This window comes from Nannobrachium achirus, assembly GCF_963921795.1.
Source record: "Nannobrachium achirus genome assembly, chromosome: 7".
Taxonomy (NCBI): domain Eukaryota; kingdom Metazoa; phylum Chordata; class Actinopteri; order Myctophiformes; family Myctophidae; genus Nannobrachium; species Nannobrachium achirus.
In genome coordinates, this window is record NC_137816.1 from 17,595,777 (window position 1) to 17,613,636 (window position 17,860).

Genomic DNA, 17,860 nt, shown 5'->3' on the forward strand with positions numbered 1-17,860 from the left:
GAGACATAACTTACTCTATGTATGCTTTATTCATGTGTTTTTTTTAATTAGCAAGATATGTATGTATTGTAGTGTAGACAGGGCTGGACATTGATACTAACACCTGTGTTTCTTCTCCAGGCACAGAGACCACCTTCTGCCTGCATCGCATTCGCCACCAAGAGACCTTGACCCTGCCAACGATGAAGGTCGTCTGCCAAGCGCCTTCCTTCAATCATCGCTCAGCCTCTCCAGAATCTCCAACTACCTCGGGACTTCGATACTTTTGTTTTGAGCCACACTGGCATTGATGAACAGTAACCAAGGATGCTTACTTACTTAGTAGAATATTAGTAGCCTATTTACTTCACTACAAGGTTTAGATATTTTTGTTAAGTTCTTATCGGACACCACTGCGAGATGGGTCTTAGTCTTAGACAACCAGTCACCCTTTATTTTACAGTAATGTAAGTAATGCTTTCCTCTTTTGTTTTAAATGCATTTCAACAGTATAGTCATGTTTTGTACAGAAAGTATGCTGTCATTATTACACTCTAATCATCTTGACACATTCTTTGTTTATGAAACGGTTCAACTTTTTATTTTAAATCACAGCAGGAGACAAAGGTAATAGTTTGTTACAACATGCTCTCTTTGATGTATCTCCTAAGAATGTGTGCCCTCCATAGAGGTAATATGTTAAATAAATGGATTGACATATCCAAAATGATGCAACAGCTCTGGACCTTAAATTCATCATGCACGTGTCTTGACTGAAGTCAACAGTTGCCCCTTGCTGTATAGTACAGGGGTTAAAGTTCTCAGTCCTGGGGACTGATTTCAGTCTTGAGGATTCCATAGGGGCTATAGTAACCCCATGTAGACCAGGGGATAATACTGATTATTTTTTTACCTTTTTTTACCCTGTAATGTAAAGTTAAAGTTCCAGTTCCATATACATTGACATGACATTCATAATGTGTGTGTATTGGTATAAATGTATATGGGCTAATACTGTAAAGATATAGTTCTACAGTCAGATACACTTCCTTCCAAAGTGCTGCTGGTAGCCAGCAAAAAAGCAACAAGATTGTGGTATAAAAGTGACCCTCCAACTTGTGAGCAGTGGCTGTGCATTGTGGAGGAAATATATGTGATGGAGAGATTTACACACAAACTCAGGATACAAATGGACTGAATATAAAACCCAACAGAATGACACCACAAATGTCTGACATGGACTAAAATGTGATAACCAAATGATGTAATAATGTTGATAAAAATAGAAAGAAAGTACTACAGAAAATCTAATGGAAAAACCTTTGCAGAGTGAAAGTGTGCTTAAACGACAGTCTCTCTCCAAACCATCAACACGCAAGGCAACAGCTGTTTAAGCACAATACAATATTCTCTATGCACAGCAGCCATATTGGAAAGAAAAGGGCTTCAGTTCAGGGACACTAATGGTTCCTTTAGGAGGTTTCAAATATGGCCCTTACCCTTACGGGTGTGTAACTCAGGTACAATTGGTTCCATTGGTACACTCAAGAGTTATGGGGGTCCTTGAAATTAAAATGTTTGAGAACCACTAAATGGAACAGAACCTGAGATAGTCGGGGGCCTTAAGGGGAGAAAATATACATTTCCTGCAAATCAGTCTAAAAGTGCCCAATTTTGCACAGATGTAGCCCAGTAGTACATGCTCATGATTTAGCTAGGGCGCCCGAGTTTGCAACCTTTGGGGTCACCACAGTGGCCAAATCAAGTTGGGCTCCTATCGACTTTCTATACAGGAGGAAAATACCCAGAAAAAAATCTGCTTTAAGTAGGATGTGAGGGTTCTAACTAGAGGTTTGTCATGATTCTGAATCCATTGCAAGCCTTTGTTTTGCACAAAAAAAAACATTCCTTGGGCTACAAATGGCCCCACAAAACGATGGTTTAGTGATGAGTCATCATCTTTTCACAGTTTGGTGGGTGTTTTGTGGGGCCACCTCCCTGACAATAACGATGGGACCACAATTCTTATATGAGACGATTCTAAGATGACCCAATGTTATTCTCATAGAAAATGAACTTCCGTGACCCAGGAGATGAACCAGTGACGTCAGTACTCTATTAAGACGTGAGGTTGATTCTACAAAAGCCTAATAAAACGGTTTTCAGAAAAAACCTATGTTGCTATGTATCGTTGTTAGGCAGAAACCTTACCTCCATATTATGTTTTGTTTTCCATAAAATTAGCAGATTGCAAGCTTTTAGATCTGCTACTTTAGAATTATAATCCTGAAAAGTTTTGGACATGAGGTTTCCACCCATAGATGCTTTACCAGTTTTAATGGTTAATTAGTGTACTGTACGTGGTAAGACCTGTGAAGGAAATTAGTAAGGTCTCTGGGAGTGGGACATATCATCTGTAGGGCTGTGTGCTCTCTGGGGGCGTACAGTATGGATGATCTTCTCCTCTGTCACCACTGGGGTTTTCCATGTGTGTCTGAAGACATTAAAAAAGACATGCATACTTGTTAACTGACATCTCCAAGTTTAAAACATCGCTACACTAAATAATAAGTACACCGGATCCATTGTAACACAGGTTCTTTCCTTTCCTAAAAAGTAAGTATTCTGGAGTTAAAATGCTTCCACCCGACAGCAACAATATAATATAATAAACTCAATAGTTATTACAGTGATAATATATCGAATTATCAGTACACATTTAATGCAAAAATAAAGAATGGCAATACCTCTAATGAACGTGGAAAAAATATCTTTCTCACATTTCAACTTAAAAGAGGTGTAGCTATAAAATGTGTAAATGTGCAACTCTTAGATCCTATTTTTAATATCTAACCCTTGACAGCCATTCATTCAAACAGAAAAGCAGCTGTATTGAAAATATTTTTTTTTCTCACACATAATGCAGGACACAGCTCCTGCTATTTAGGCCATGGCTATACGGAGCTGGATTTTTCATATATCCCGGTTTTTCAGATATCCAGATAGAAAAATATCTAGGTCCACACGAGAAAGATATCTAGGTCTAAAATAATCTGAGTCCCCAGACCTCCACTGGGGGACAAGCACACACACAGTTAAGTCTTAAGAGATATCCGGGTACCGTGTCTACACAGATCCAGAGAATATCCAGCTTTGCGGCCGAAATATCCAGCTTAATGTGGCTGCAGCCCCAACAGCACAAAAAATGTCTAGCTTCAGAAATATCCAGCTCTGTGTAGCCATGGCCTAAACCACTTGAACACACCTATTCTGGGGGGAACATTACTAAAAATGGCAGATCTACAAGCTCACAGTGAGCTGCAATGCAACAAGTTGAGAACTTATATGTGCTATTTTAGGCAAAGAAAGTTGGTGTAGATGGAAGAAAGCGGCCCATGTAGGGAAGTCTAGAGCAGGGGTCAGCAATCTTTTTGAAATGAAGTGCCATGTTTTTATTTTCTAGATAGTCAGTGTGCCATGTCAACATGTTTAATGACACACCATCAAAAATTCAGACACATTTTGAGTGTCAGGAAATTGTTATAATGATCATTATAGACTCAAGCAATAACCCATCTATCTCGAGAGTTCAGGGTTTTAGTGAATGTAGAATTATGTGCAGGATGTAATTTGTGCAAATTATGTGACTTAATTTAATTGACCACATAAAAAAAAACATGTGATTTTAAAATAAAAACCCTCTCTCTCACACTTCTGCCAGTGTGCCAGTGATCACCCTCCCCTGTGCCATTGTTGTGCCTAAGGTTGCCTACCCCTGGTCTAGTGGGTTTAAGTGGCTACCTTTACACATTTCTGCCAGGAAGAGTTGCAGAGGGAACTGAATCACTGTTAATTGAGACAGACTGAATCAGCATGGCACTGCTGGTCTAGACTTACCTCTGAGAATATCCCCATCCTGGTTGGGGTAAAAGGCCAGTTTGAAGATGTGGTTCATAATGCTGCGTTCGATAGGCATCTGGACATCTTGCAACTGGTCCTTGCTAGTATACTGCCAGATGGCATCACGGACCATGGCACCATACAGGTAGTGCAGAAAACCCTCCACTGCTGCAGTCTTGTCATCAGCCGCTGTGCATCCCTGGAAGGCTGTGGGGGGAGACAGGGAACAATGCAGTGAGCAATCAGTCTGTTGATTACCTTTAAAAATATATATAAAATACAGAGAAAGTAGCCTATCTACAAGCTCACAATGTGCCTTATTGTGAGTTTGTAGATAGGCTATTTTCACTACTTTTGTGCAACACTTGTATGATGAAGTAGGGCAGTGTTTCTCAAATGGGGGTACGTGTACCCCTAGGGGTACGCAGGGCGGGACCGTACCTATGTTCCCCAGGTTCTATGTTCCCCAGGTTCTATGTTCCCCACTTTCTTACCACCTAACCCTAACCTCACTAAACTAATGCTGTTAGGTGGGGAACATAGAACCTGGGGAACATAGAACCTGGGGAACATAGGTTGGACCCCCGCAGGGAGTACGTCAGAAAAACTAGAAAATGGGAATTAGTACTTTACTATTATGGTTAATGATAAAACATTGACAGAGTTTGTGTGAACCTGCTCATCTGTACATTTCTAAACCAAATAACATCAATACCTTTACTAGTAGTAACAGTTATTTAATAGAAAGCAGTATTTATTTGCCATTTATTTGCCATTATGCTGTTTTATTTTGAACATATTGGCATCGGAACTGGACTTTTGATGTCAATTTTGCAGTAGTCAGGGGAAGGGGGTACATGGCTTCAGAAATCAGTATAAGGGATTACTCCAGCCAAAAAAGATTGAGAACCACTGAAGTAGGGCATTCATTTATGAAAACATAGCACGTTGAATACAAGGTTTCTGCCTGAGAACAAGAATTAGAGAGGGTATGTGTGTACAAAAGAGAGAGGTCATCAGATCAGCCTGTGTCGCCTCTATATAAGAATGTGAATGATGGCTGCATATATGCTGTGTTGTGAATCCACTATAGCCATTTGAAATGTGATGTAATTTTTTGTTCTGCTTGTCCTGCTTCCAAATGTGTAGGAGAAATCCTTAAATTAGAATTAGGCTACTCCAAGGAAAACAGTAAAAGGGTTTCTATAGGCTACACTATACAGTAAATAATAGTCTACCTCCTTTTGAAGACCAGCTTACTGCTGTTGATCTTGTTTGATCCAACAGATGTCTAGTATACATCTAAAATACTCTGCAGCACTGCAGATGAGAGAGAGAGGTGAACAAATAACAATAAATTCAACTTCCTCGCAGTGATAAATACACGTGCATAAAAAAACATTGCAGTCCTACGTGTTTTTACCTAAAAATGTTGTCAGGTGATGTAGCCTACACATGATGGAAACATGATGCGACACAAACACTAGGCTACTAAACACACACGTCCCTGTTCTTGATGGTGGTGATTGTGTGTAATATGTGCATGGCACGCAAAAACGACTTCCAAACTCAATTAATTCACTGAAAGTTTCTTCAGAAAGTCATAGATTGCTTACATTCATGGTTGTCGTCAAACCAACTTCACCGCGGTCACAATTAACTGTATTACTTGTAATGTTCTGCTTGATTGGAAATATCTCCTCTGTAGTCCTGTTTAGGGTAAAGGGTAGGCAGATTTACTAAGGTTAGGGAGGGTTAATAATTGGTTTTACTGAAGTTAGATTAAGGTTAGTGTTAGGCAAGGTTTTATTAAATGTAAAAATATTAAAAGTGCCCACTCTTCACTACAAGTACCCACTCTTCTTGGCTCTTTTGGGTGAGAACTTCTCACCCAAAGAGCCCACCTTTCCTGGTGCCCAGTCTTCCAAAAATAATGATGTCCTAAAAAATTATAAAAATAAACTTTATAATAAGCAATTCACTTCAAATTACCAGCCATAACTTGATAACATAACCAAGAGATCAAGTTCGACCGGAGTTCGACCCTTAAATATGACGTCATGGCATTGTTGACAGACGTCCTCAAATTATGCCTGTTAATACATTGCTTTTTTAAATCGAAAAAAGTTACCATTAAATATTTGAGCTATAATAAAATATATATATTTGAGGGAAAATGTGATTATTCAGAGGATCTTTCTTTTAACGTTGAACAGTTTCCGTTATGTTCCTTGTAGTTCCACACAGGCAGGTTCCTAGCGAGCCACACGCTGCTGGGGTCCTGTCCCACGTTGTATCACAGGGCAGGAGGAAGGCGAGATGTTGACAAGTTGACCGTCCTCTGCTGTTCTCCACTTTAACAAGACCTAAAGGACGACATGGGGCAGTAATATTTGTTATTTATTGTTTGTATCAAACCCGAACAAGGCAGCAACAGACCAAAGATGTCAGTAAACCGCTGCATGTACGTGTTCTCTTGCGTTCCACGCAGACTCAACGCGTTGACTCGAAGTACAGTAGTCGCGGCTGAGAGTCGCATCTCCATGGCGTTATTCAAGCAGTCGTCGTGTCTGTCCGTGTGTTCTTCCAGCCGTCATGCCTCTTCAAACAACTCGTCTCAGAGACCCGTGGATACGTCGCTGTTCGTCCCCCTCCCCATCAAGACTGAAGCCTCGGCGGATGGCGGCGTAGGGGCCGAGTTGACGCAACCTCTGGATAAAAGTGAGCAACAGCCTACCTGTTCCTCCTGATTGATTGATTGATTGATTGACTTTAATAGAAGTTTGCATAGGATCTGCTGTTTTCACTAGTTCTGGGCAAACGTCTAATTTCTCAAAATGTACTATGAATCCTTCCAGATCGGGTGCAAAAGGATAGCACAAAAGCCATAGGGGCTTGTTTCCATGGTGGTCCTGTGTATTCAATTGAAAGAACGACAACAATATACAATAATAAACTAGACTAATCAACACCAGTAGTTATTATTTCTTGTCATTGTACCTTGACATTTAGAATTGTAGAATTAGTTTTTCTTCATGTTAGTTAGTGGTGTTACATGACATTATATCAGTGTTAAAGAGCATGCACTAACTTGACCAATTGAAATACCTGGCTGGTGCCCACTGGACCTGTATCCACCCCACCTAATAAGTATGTACGTTGTGAATGAGGGCCTGGCCTGCCCCTCAAATGTACGCCGAGTTTAAATAAAGGTTATGATGCTAATGACAGCTGGGCTACGTTCTCACCTCATGATTCCTGTCATTGTCAGCTGAACTTCTGAGAATTCTCAACCGGTTCTACAAGAGGAAAGAGATGCAGAAGCTGGCAGCAGACCAGGGTCTCGATGGTGAGAATTACAATATTTGTGTTAGGACTGCACAAAATATCAACAAAAAACAAAAAAGTTTCCTCAAGCAATTACCTTTTGAATTTGATGTTCTTGGAAAGCTTAATTAAGAACAATCTAATCCACGAGCCCTTAATCAGCAGCAGTACTTACCAATTTGAACCATAGCTTTGGATTTATTCTCTATTAATATGCCTGTTGGTATTATAGTGTAGTGCTGCACAATATATCGTTATCGAGTTATGACCATGCACAATATCAGTATTGCAAAAGGCAACGATGGGCGATATATCACCCTGGGCAATATATCAGCCGTATCTTTGCCCATATCGACGATATCGTTGCCTTTTGCTTCACTTAGAATATCAACATACAAGTGTTTAGCACTTAAAATCAAGAGTGATATTGACTTGTTATTATGCTGTTTTTTGAATAACGTTTAGTTTTTACTGTTGCAACACTTGAAATATAGAATATGAAATGGGTACGGTAATGTTGTATATCATATCGATATCGAAATATTTTGCATAAATACCGAGATATACAGTAAAATGTTGTCCATATCATGCAGCCTTAGTATAAGTGTCAAAAACCTTGTTAACCAAGATATACCCCTTGGGTTTTGTGTGTGTTCTTGTGCATTTGTGCATGCAGCTCGTCTGTTCCACCAGGCTTTCATCAGTTTCAGGAAGTATGTTTTGGAGATGACGTTGATCACCGCTGAGCTACACATAATTCTGAACGATATCTGCTGTGGAGCAGGTGTGTTTAATTGTCGTATTGTAGGGTTATCAATTATCATTTACTAATGCAGAGAGAACCATGTTTGAGTCTAATTTCTCATTTCCATTGCTTTTTGTTGTCTAGGTCATATAGATGACATATATCCATATTTCATGCGTCATGCCAAACAAATCTTCCCCATGTTGGATTGCATCGATGACCTGAGAAAGATCTCTGACCTAAGAGTCCCTGCCAACTGGTAGGTTTTATAAGTTTAGTTTTCTGTGTTATGTAAATAACATGATCAACCACAAAGACACTTCAAACTAAAATATGAATTCACCACTATACTAATTCCACTGTCAGGCAGAAATAAAAATGTAGACAGACAAAACAACAATGCCAACCAATTAAGGATATGCCTGTATATCATAGGTTGAAACACTAACGCTCATATATATATTTATATATATATATATATGTGTGTGTGTGTGTGTGTGTGTGTGTGTGTGTGTGTGTGTGTGTGTGTGTGTGTGTGTGTGTGTGTGTGTGTGTGTGTGTGTGTGTGTGTGTGTGTTGGGTTGTGTTGTGTTTCTCTGTACATTTGGCTTTTATGTCTGTCAGTGTATGTCTGTGTATGTATGACTACTGGATAACTATCTGTCTTCTCCAGGTACCCAGAGACCCGTGCCATCCAGAGAAAGGTGATTTTCCATGCTGGCCCCACTAACAGTGGTAAAACCTACCATGCCATTCAACGTTACCTGGCTGCTAAGAGTGGGGTCTACTGTGGCCCACTGAAACTACTGGCTCACGAGATCTTCGAGAAGAGCAACAAGGCTGTATGTTTTGATCGCTTCAGTCTGTGTGTGTGTTCTCTCTCTCTCTCTCTCTCTCTCTCTCTCTCTCTCTCTCTCTCTCTCTCTCTTTCCCTCTGTCCTGTCTATTTTTTGCTCTCTTTTACCGAATTTTATTATACTATTGTCCCTCTCCCTCTTCCTTAATTTCCCACCTAGCTGTTCTTCTTGCCAGCCGGATGCCTCTTTGCTGTCTTTCTGTCTTCAACTACTTCTCTTGAGAAGGATTAGTCTCTGTCTGTTTGACTCTGTCTCTATCCTCTGTTTTTTCATGTCTCTCACTATAATATATTTTCAATTATCATTTCTGCGCATGTATGTCTGGGTGTGTGTTTGAATTTGGCTGATGTTTTTGTCTCTTTCAGGGCGTGCCTTGTGACTTGGTAACAGGAGAGGAAAGAACATGTGTGGGCCCTGATGGCAGAGCAGCTGAGCATGTAGCGTGCACAATTGAGATGTGTAGTGTCAACACACCATGTGAGTGGAATATAACAGAGTATACTGCTAATGATAATGATGTGGAGGGAATGGCTGTAATGACAGGGATTTTGATGACCACACAATCCTTAAGTTATTAACACATTGGAAAAAGAAATGGCCATAATGAATGTGTATGGGAGACGGGGCTGGGCGCAAGCTCAACACGGAAGCAGATATCTTTGGAGTGGATCGTCGTGAGTGGACAGGGATTATTTTCCAATTCCAAGACACCCATGTGTATCTTTTGAGGGAACGAGATTTGCACAAGCTAGTGAGAATCTCTCCGAAAGCGCAGCAGGGAACGACATAATAAAAAATAAAAATAAACAATGTTGGCTGTCAATGATGAATTAATAGGTGGAATAGTCAAATAGGTTAAATGTGTAAGAAAGCATATTTGTTGAATGCAATGGGGGCCATTATTTGTTACATGGCAATATTGGGAAAACACTTGATTTGAGCAAATTGAAGGAGTGAATCTTAGTTCTTTTTTATGTGTTTCTGTAGATGAGGTGGCTGTAATCGATGAGATTCAGATGATCAGGGACCCTTCCAGAGGCTGGGCCTGGACGAGAGCGTTGCTGGGTTAGTAGTCCACTGATAACCCCTGTCTCAGATTATCCTCTGTGTTTTATGTCAGTCTGTGTCCCACTCAGACTCTGTCTTATCTGTTTCTTGCATCTGTCCATCATTCTCCCCATATATGGGTCTCTTTCTTTTGTTTTCCTTTGAGTACTGTTTCCTTCTACAGTACTGTATGTATGTGCAGTGATTAATGCTTTAAAGATGGGATGCCATGATATCCCCCCCCTTACAACATAATCATCAGGTATTATTATGATTATAATTGGAGGAAGATTTTTCTTTTCAAAAAAAGTATACAGAAAGGGTTACAATTATGTTATGTGGCCAGACTGGCCACACCCACCTGCTCAAGTACAATGGTAAAAAAAGAAAGAAAAATCCACACTTCAATCATTGAGTCAAACCGGTTCAAATCCCGTGTAGAAGAGGAAAGTTACATGTTGCTTTAACTTCATTTCCGAACATTGGTCCTCATGTATAAACATGCTCTTACAATCTTCTTATATAAGCCATTTTACTCAAGTCAAATCAAGTACATCATGAAATGTGTAGATGCAAATGACGTTTGAGCAATTGAGTGTTAGTTTTGGTCCTCATGGCTAGGGCTGTCACGATATGACATTTTACATGACGATTAATTGTCACTCAAATAATTGGCGATTAACGATTTAATTGTGTTTTTTGTCGTTGATAATTACATTTCTGTTTGGCTTTTAGGCTTTGAAGTTGCACATGGTAGATATGACACATAACCTAAATATACAAATACATACTGACATATTTGACAACTTAATACTTAAAAAATAACATTGATAGTGGAAATAGCCGATCTACAAGCTCACAACGCGTCGCGATGCGACGCGTTGTGAGCTTGTAGATCTGCTATTTCCACAATTTTTGACTTTTTTTTTTTTTTTTTTTTTTTATATATGAACATTTTTCAACATGGAAACGATTATGACGATTATGAAAAATAATCACGATTATGTCCAAAAATCACGATTAGACGATTATGTAATAATTGTGACAGCCCTATGTGTAGATGCAAATGACGTTTGAGCAATTATTGAGTGTTAGTTTTGGTCCTCATGGGCCTGCATGATAACCACTGTGGTTTTGTCTCAGTTGCTGGTCCCCAAAACCCGTGTTTGCTGACAGCGATGTTAACAGTACTGCTATTCCAACCTTTTTATTGTATCAAGCTCATTGTTTAGTGTGTGTTTGTGTAGGTTTGTGTGCAGAGGAGATCCATGTGTGCGGGGAACCTGCTGCCATTAACTTTGTCAGAGAGCTGATGTTCGCCACAGGGGAGGAGATGGAGGTAAGGCTGGGCAATCTTCAAACGTTTTTCAACTCGAGACCCGAAAGAGACATTTGGTTTCCCAGCACCCAAACTTAAAAAAAAAAAATACTGAATGAGTAAACCTCTTAAAGGTGCATTTCACCCATTTTCAACCTTATCTTCATATAATTGGTCCTCACTAATGCTCATTAAGATGTCACAACTTCCATCTACTCGCTGTGGACAGTCCAGAAACCTGCTTACCAATAATTAAATCAATGTGGTTTCCAAGCAAATAAAAACTTCAGCCTTTCTCCTCCTGGAAAGTTGACATGCTGGACTATGAGCCATATTGTTCTTGCATTAATTACAAAATATTTTAAAAAGTTTGAAGTATCCAGATTTTCTTACCTTTTAATGTGGGCGCATCTGTGTCTATCGTGCACGCCGTGGTTTGTTCGTGATTACAAAAGACTTCATGTTAAACCTTCATGCTAGCGTTGCTGCTAGCAATGCTGCTGTGTGTATCAAGGAAGTGAACACAGGAGAAAGTGGCAACCTGTTGTCCCGCCCCCAGAAAATGCATATCTGGTTCCGTTTCCGGGCCCAGAACGGAAGCACTAGCTCTAGGTTACTTAATAAGCCCTGAGCGGCGGTCCGATTTTGTTTTTAATCAAATCGAATTGATTATAGCTCGGGAAACTCGGGCCTGGGCACGCAAAGACACAGGGAATAACTCAGGAAATTTGGGCTTCGGCAGTAAATGAGTTAATTTCTGGAATTGTTTTAAAATTGGAATTTATTTAGTTTTATTTTTTTGTAGGAAAGGTTTAAAATGTATATTTCCTCACAACTGATAAAAACCGAGTAGGAATCTGAGTGATGTAATCCAATCTCTCTCCTTTACATCCCTTCATGGATCTCCCCCTCTCTCCTTGTGGCCTCTCTAGGTTAATAACTACAAGCGTTTAACTCCATTCTCAATCTTGGACCATGCTGTGGAAACACTAGACAACCTCAGACCAGGAGACTGTATCGTCTGCTTCAGTAAAAATGACATCTATTCAATCAGCAGACAGATAGAGGTCCGAGGGCTAGAATGTGCTGTAATCTATGGAAGCCTACCACCAGGTAAGTAAGTGTGAATGGTGTAAATTTACAATGTCAAAAATGTAATTTGACGATGAAATGAAAAGAAGGCATTCCTACCCTGGCTAAAGGTTAAGTGTAGTTTAGCTTATGAAAACCTTTCGTTTGGAAGGAAGTGTGTTCTTGATAAATATTAATAAATGAGGCCAATTGTTTCAGTTGGTTTTGTAATATATGCTAAGAACACTATTGTGTTGCTCTGTCATTGCCAGGCACCAAGCTGTCCCAGGCCAAGAAGTTCAATGACCCTGATGACCCGTGCAAGATCCTGGTTGCAACAGATGCCATTGGCATGGGCCTCAATCTGTAAATACCAGCAAACTAGTCCTTTTGCCCCCATTTTTAAAATTCATAACCTGTAATGACCAGGTGTATCTCAGTATGTGTGTTGCTAATGTGTACGCACAGTTTAAATTTGTTGCACACTGCACAAAATGGCTTTATAAAATTTAGCGTGACTGTAATCTAATGCCTAATTTATGCTTGTCGTACGATGGCGTCGTGTGCTGAAAATAGCAGATAAGCAAGCTCCCAACGCGTTGTGCATGTGACATGTTGTGAGCTTGAAGCGACATAAATAAGGCTTTGAGCCTTTGACTAGGATGGAATTGTGGGTGAAAATCGTAATGCTTTTTAACTCATTAACCTCTCTCTCTCTCTCGCTACTCCTCCTTTCACCCTCCTTCTCTTGCCATGGCCCCTCCTCTCTATCTTCTCCCCTTTCTCTTGTGTTATGTGCTTCCTACCTCTGTCTAGGAGTATAAAGCGCATCATTTTCAACAGTTTGGTGAAGCCCAATGTTAATGAGAAGGGAGAAAAGCACATGGAAACAATCAGCACGTCACAGGCTCTGCAGATAGCTGGACGTGCGGGCAGGTCAGTCTGTGTTCCGTATGTGTCATTATTCTTTGTGCTGAGAGGGTAAGGGGCAGACCCAGAGGCCGCAGTGTTACACAAAAAATGAATTCCTGGTGGGATGTCACAATGCTAACAAGTAGGGATGGGACGATATGACATTATCATGTCACAATTATTGTGACCAAAGAAACCGCGATTTACGATGTTATCGTGATAATCAAAATATCCCCAACATCCATTATCCTGGGGCGGAAGCTCACAACATGACGCGTTGTGGGCTTGTAGATTGGCTATTTTTTGGCAAAAATATTTGGTAGAGTGTGAAAAAAAAGACATTACAGTATATCAGTACGTTTTACCAATAGAGGGTTTAAATGGTACCGGATGTGCAGCTCGGCAAATAAAAGGTGAATTGATCCCAGTGCATGACGGAGGACGATTTAACGATAAATTAAATAAGTATTTTTTTAACACGATAAACGAATATTGCTTATCGTCCCATTGCTACTAACAAGTAATTGTTATTCCTGTGATTCCTGTCATCTCTCACAGGTTCTCATCCATATTTAAAGAAGGAGAGGTAACAACAATGCACAGAGATGATCTTCCCATCCTAAAGGAAATCCTCAGCCAAAAAGTGGACCCCATAGAGGTTAGTCACACACACACCGGCTTGACCCCAAAGAGATCACACTGCATCATATTCGGTATCGATCAAATGCACCAATGATTGCAATCATACTGTACACATGCTGGAGGTATTTCTGACATTTTCTCCTCTGGCTCAGACTGCAGGTCTCCATCCTACTGCTGAACAAATAGAGATGTTTGCCTATCATCTGCCTGATGCAACACTCTCCAACCTTATAGTAAGTCTTTCTAGGCTTTGGAGCAGCAGAGAAAGACAATTGAAGTGAAATGAAACTGGGATAACAAGAGTAAAATCACTGCAAATTTCAAGAGTAGCTCAAATTGGTGAACTTGTGCTTACAGAAAGATCAATCATGATGATGATGTCCTTGACGGCCTGGTCTTATCTTATCTCTTATTTACTCTTTCATTCTCTTGCAAAAGGAACATCTAAAATTAGCTCGGTTCATGTATTGATTGCATTCCTGCTCTTTTCTCTCTGTCATTCTTCCTCCTCCAGGACATATTTGTCAGCCTCTCTCAGGTGGATGGTCTCTATTTTGTGTGTAACATTGACGATTTCAAGTTTCTGGCCGACATGATTCAGCACATCCCACTCAACCTGAGGTCACGCTATGTGTTTTGCACCGCGCCCATCAACAAAAAACAACCCTTTGTATGCACGTCTTTCCTAAAGGTAAGACTGTAAGGACATGAAGAGGGGAGGAAGGGATGCTGGGATGGAAGGAGAAGAAAATAAACAGAGAAGGAAGACTGTCACTACTAGCTACAGCCATCTAGTTTTCTTAGTCTCACTCCTGCCGGATTTATGGGCTGGGCTTATGGCTAGTCAGTACTAGGTTGTTAATAATATGCATATACCTGTCTGTAGCCATGATTTGAAATTACCTTCTCATCCAATTCGTTTCCATTTTAGTCTGTAGCAGTTGAGAAATGTGTCCAAATGTCAGACTTGGCCCCTTGCTTTGCTTTTGTATTGCAATCGCCAGTTTCTTTTCAACCTTGTTTATTGACTCCATGCTGCAACAGTACTCCACCCACACTGTTGCATGATTCAGGTGTGTTAACATCAGGTTATTGCAGGACCTGCAGTTATTTTATATTTCTGGCCATTCCGCCCGTAGCGAAACTGCTCCCACAAGATTTGTGTTGGGTCCTGTTAGACCCGCAGTGAGCTTTAAAGTCTAAAGAGTATTAGATTTAGTTTTTAAACTAGTAACGGTATGGTGTTGATCATAACATTGTGTTGTGTCCCTCAGTTCGCCCGTCAGTTCAGTCGAGATGAGCCCTTGACATTTGACTGGATCTGTCGACATGTCAGCTGGCCTCTGTCTCCACCCCAAAACATCAAAGACCTGGTCCACCTAGAGGCTGTTCATGATGTACTGGACCTTTACCTCTGGTTGAGGTAACTTTGTCTTTTATTTTTTATTCATGAGTATTACCTCTGAAAAGCAAGATTTTCATTTAAACCTTTTTTAATTATGAATATTGTGTCTCTCCCGCTAGCTATCGTTTCATGGACATGTTCCCGGACACCGCCTTGGTTCGAAATATCCAACATGAACTTGATGACATCATCCAACAGGGAGTCCTTAACATCACACGCCTCATCAGGGCCACTGAAGCAGCCACCAGTGAGAAGGCACAGACACAGCGCAGACATGGCAGAGTGCCACCTGGCACCAAGCACGTGGCTAACAGAGGTCAAACGGTACATCAAGTAGAGGGAGTGACAGGTGAGGTGATTGACAGTTCTCTCGCCAGTCGCCTGGTGCGGGACGGACTGCTGACCTCTGATTTGCTGAGACAGCTGCAGAGGGAGTGGTCTAAAGAGCACAGCGTCTCACAGGAAGAACTCCGCGACCAAAACGCACTTGGACCAAGAGGTTCCAGTAAAGGGAAGAAGAAAAAGAAAAAGTAGTGACATTGTCGTGGGACTGTCCTATGAGAGAGGAGGAATTGGCATTTTGTAACTGATTTTATCCACTGGTTCCAAAGGCCTATTCAACGAAACGTGTCCCGGCCGACTCCCATACTGTATTCACATTTAAAGCCATGAGTTTGTAAACTAAGGATGGGTTTTATGGGCCATACGGGAATGGACACTACCTCCGCAATTCATGACTACCGGGAGCTCCGCCCCCACCTCTCCGCCGAGACCTCCGACGAGAATCACAGCCGCACCATTCACTTGAATGGATATACAGCGGATTTTACACATTAAATATTAATTCCGTTTTGGACCCAGAGCTTCGAAATCTCGTCCAATCCGTCAACAAAGGCCTGGATATGCATTGGAAAAATATGTAGACCTTTAAACTTTTAAAACAATACGACAAAGGAATATATAAGGACGCAACAGCAGAATGAGGAAATCGCCTGTCTGCTGGACCTATACAGAGCCGTTTTCACTTTTCACTGATTAGTTTAGAGGCTATTACTCTCCATTACACAAACAACCAACCAGAATAAACTGCTTCAAATGTAGGCTACATGTTTCTTATCATGCCGATTGCTTATAAATCTTATCTATAACATTTGATATCTCTGGCGTGAAATGTTCGCGATTCCTGACAAGTTTAGCTGCCGAGCCGCAGAGGGAGAGGGTGTCGCATCAAATTCTGGGCCCTGGGTACAAGGATTCGCTGTGGGCCCACATGAATGTTCTTCATCGTGGGATTTCAAAAATAGCAAATCTACAAGCTCGCAGCGTGGCACTCAGTGCCGCGCTATGAGCTTGTATATCTGCTATTTTTCAATCGATAAAGTCTAAAATAATTAAGGCCCTTCCACCGTGGGCCCTGGTAAGTCAGTCCCACTTTTCCCCCCCTTGTGACGCCCCTACCCACAGCCTGCAGTCGAAAGCAGAGTTGAAATACAACACTTCGCGTCGCTACCCCTGTTCATTCAGACATTCACAGACGTACATTACATATCAGTTGCTATTTAACATAACAAATAAGGTGTTTGTAGTCATGGGTTATTGTCGTTTAGGCCAATACAGTCCATTCATATTTAAATTGGTTTGAAACGGCTTTCTGTGGTCCAGCAACCATGGACATGTTCCTTATTCCTCTGCTGCGACCTTATATATTCCTATGTCGTATTGTTTTAAAAGTGCAAAGGTCTAAATATTTTTTCCAATGCAGATCCAGGCCTTGTTGATGGATTGGAAGAGATTTCGAAGCTCTGGGTCCAAAACGGAATTAATATTTAATGTGTAAAATGTGTGTACAATCCGCCGTATTTCCCATTGAAGTGAATGAAGCCAATAGCGGCGCGCTGTGATAGTGGCGGAGGCAGCTTTTGGAGGGGGCGGAGCCGGTAGTCGTCCATTACAGGACCATATAAACTCTTAACTGAAGCAGAATTGTGGGGTTATCATGGAAGAGCTGTGATTCATTATGGTCATTGTTTTGGCGTGACTAATATTTGGTTGCCTGGGTTAATATTTTATTGCTTGTTACCAGTGAACTTGGCTTGACAACCAAAGGATTCCGTCCCCACCATTTGTAACTTCCCTGAGCATGGTGGAAAATATGCCCCACAAATGGCCTGTAAAGTTACCTGTCTGACAATAATCTACCCACAAGCAACGGCCATTTTTGGGAGATGTAATGATGAATCACTGTTACCATATTGTCTTCATGTCTAGTACAGTGTTCTACTGTATATGGATGTGTGGCAGTGGTATTTCTTTACAACTGAGGGATACATGCTTTCACAAGGATTAAATGCTGTTTTGTTTCTACCCCACCAAGATGACTTTGTTTTAGGGTACATTATATGCTGCGTGTTCTTGGAAGGGCTGGGATCAATTCACTTAATACATTGACAAATAATGAATGTAATTTCTTGATAACTTTAAACGTTAAAGTTATTAGCTAGTGAATTAAAAATGCACATTTTAAAACCAATTAATCACAGACCTACCACCAGTTCATACATTTAGTGTACATATTACATATTATTCCTAGTTTTAGGTTGTAGGATGCCAATGATTAAAATATTTTCTTGATTTATGTTTTGAATTGTTTTGACTTG

General features: G+C 40.7%; 2 protein-coding genes across 3 annotated transcripts; one reads left to right on the plus strand and one right to left on the minus strand.

Moving 5' to 3' along the window:
* Positions 1-635: 635 nt before the first annotated feature.
* On the minus strand, positions 636-5,872 carry LOC308288128 (GTPase-activating protein and VPS9 domain-containing protein 1-like). Of its 2 annotated transcripts, none has more exons than XM_080729474.1 (5): positions 5,738-5,872; positions 5,496-5,589; positions 5,118-5,199; positions 3,877-4,086; positions 636-2,473 (listed from the first exon to the last, which is right to left on the minus strand). In XM_080729474.1, the coding sequence occupies exons 3-5, from the start codon at positions 5,179-5,181 to the stop codon at positions 2,448-2,450; spliced, it is 300 nt and encodes a 99-aa protein (XP_080585600.1). In that variant the 5' UTR covers positions 5,182-5,199; positions 5,496-5,589; positions 5,738-5,872; the 3' UTR covers positions 636-2,447. The 2 variants fall into 2 exon arrangements, with proteins under 2 accessions (XP_080585600.1, XP_080585599.1); XM_080729473.1 differs by having other exon boundaries at positions 5,718-5,866.
* Positions 5,873-6,199: 327 nt separating this feature from the next.
* Positions 6,200-17,733, plus strand: supv3l1 (SUV3-like helicase). The gene is made up of 16 exons (XM_080729437.1): positions 6,200-6,600; positions 7,151-7,228; positions 7,883-7,990; positions 8,096-8,210; positions 8,625-8,793; positions 9,174-9,285; positions 9,796-9,873; positions 11,103-11,194; positions 12,106-12,286; positions 12,517-12,610; positions 13,061-13,180; positions 13,715-13,814; positions 13,951-14,031; positions 14,313-14,489; positions 15,073-15,221; positions 15,323-17,733. Exons 1-16 carry the CDS (start codon positions 6,324-6,326, stop codon positions 15,735-15,737), a joined length of 2,346 nt encoding a protein of 781 aa, XP_080585563.1. The 5' UTR covers positions 6,200-6,323; the 3' UTR covers positions 15,738-17,733.
* The last annotated feature ends 127 nt before the right edge of the window (positions 17,734-17,860 follow it).

Excerpts from the sequence above, each read along its gene's own strand:
- LOC308288128 (XM_080729474.1), bottom strand. The coding sequence starts at position 5,181 with ATGTATACTAGACATCTGTTGGATCAAACAAGATCAACAGCAGTAAGC. Across the intron at positions 4,087-5,117 it reads AAGCTGGTCTTCAAAAGGAG|CCTTCCAGGGATGCACAGCG; the intron begins GTAGACTATTAT and ends CTCCCCCCACAG. Across the intron at positions 2,474-3,876 it reads GGATGGGGATATTCTCAGAG|ACACACATGGAAAACCCCAG; the intron begins GTAAGTCTAGAC and ends TAATGTCTTCAG.
- supv3l1 (XM_080729437.1), top strand. The coding sequence starts at position 6,324 with ATGTCAGTAAACCGCTGCATGTACGTGTTCTCTTGCGTTCCACGCAGA. Across the intron at positions 8,794-9,173 it reads TCGAGAAGAGCAACAAGGCT|GGCGTGCCTTGTGACTTGGT; the intron begins GTATGTTTTGAT and ends TGTCTCTTTCAG. Across the intron at positions 13,815-13,950 it reads AAAAAGTGGACCCCATAGAG|ACTGCAGGTCTCCATCCTAC; the intron begins GTTAGTCACACA and ends CCTCTGGCTCAG.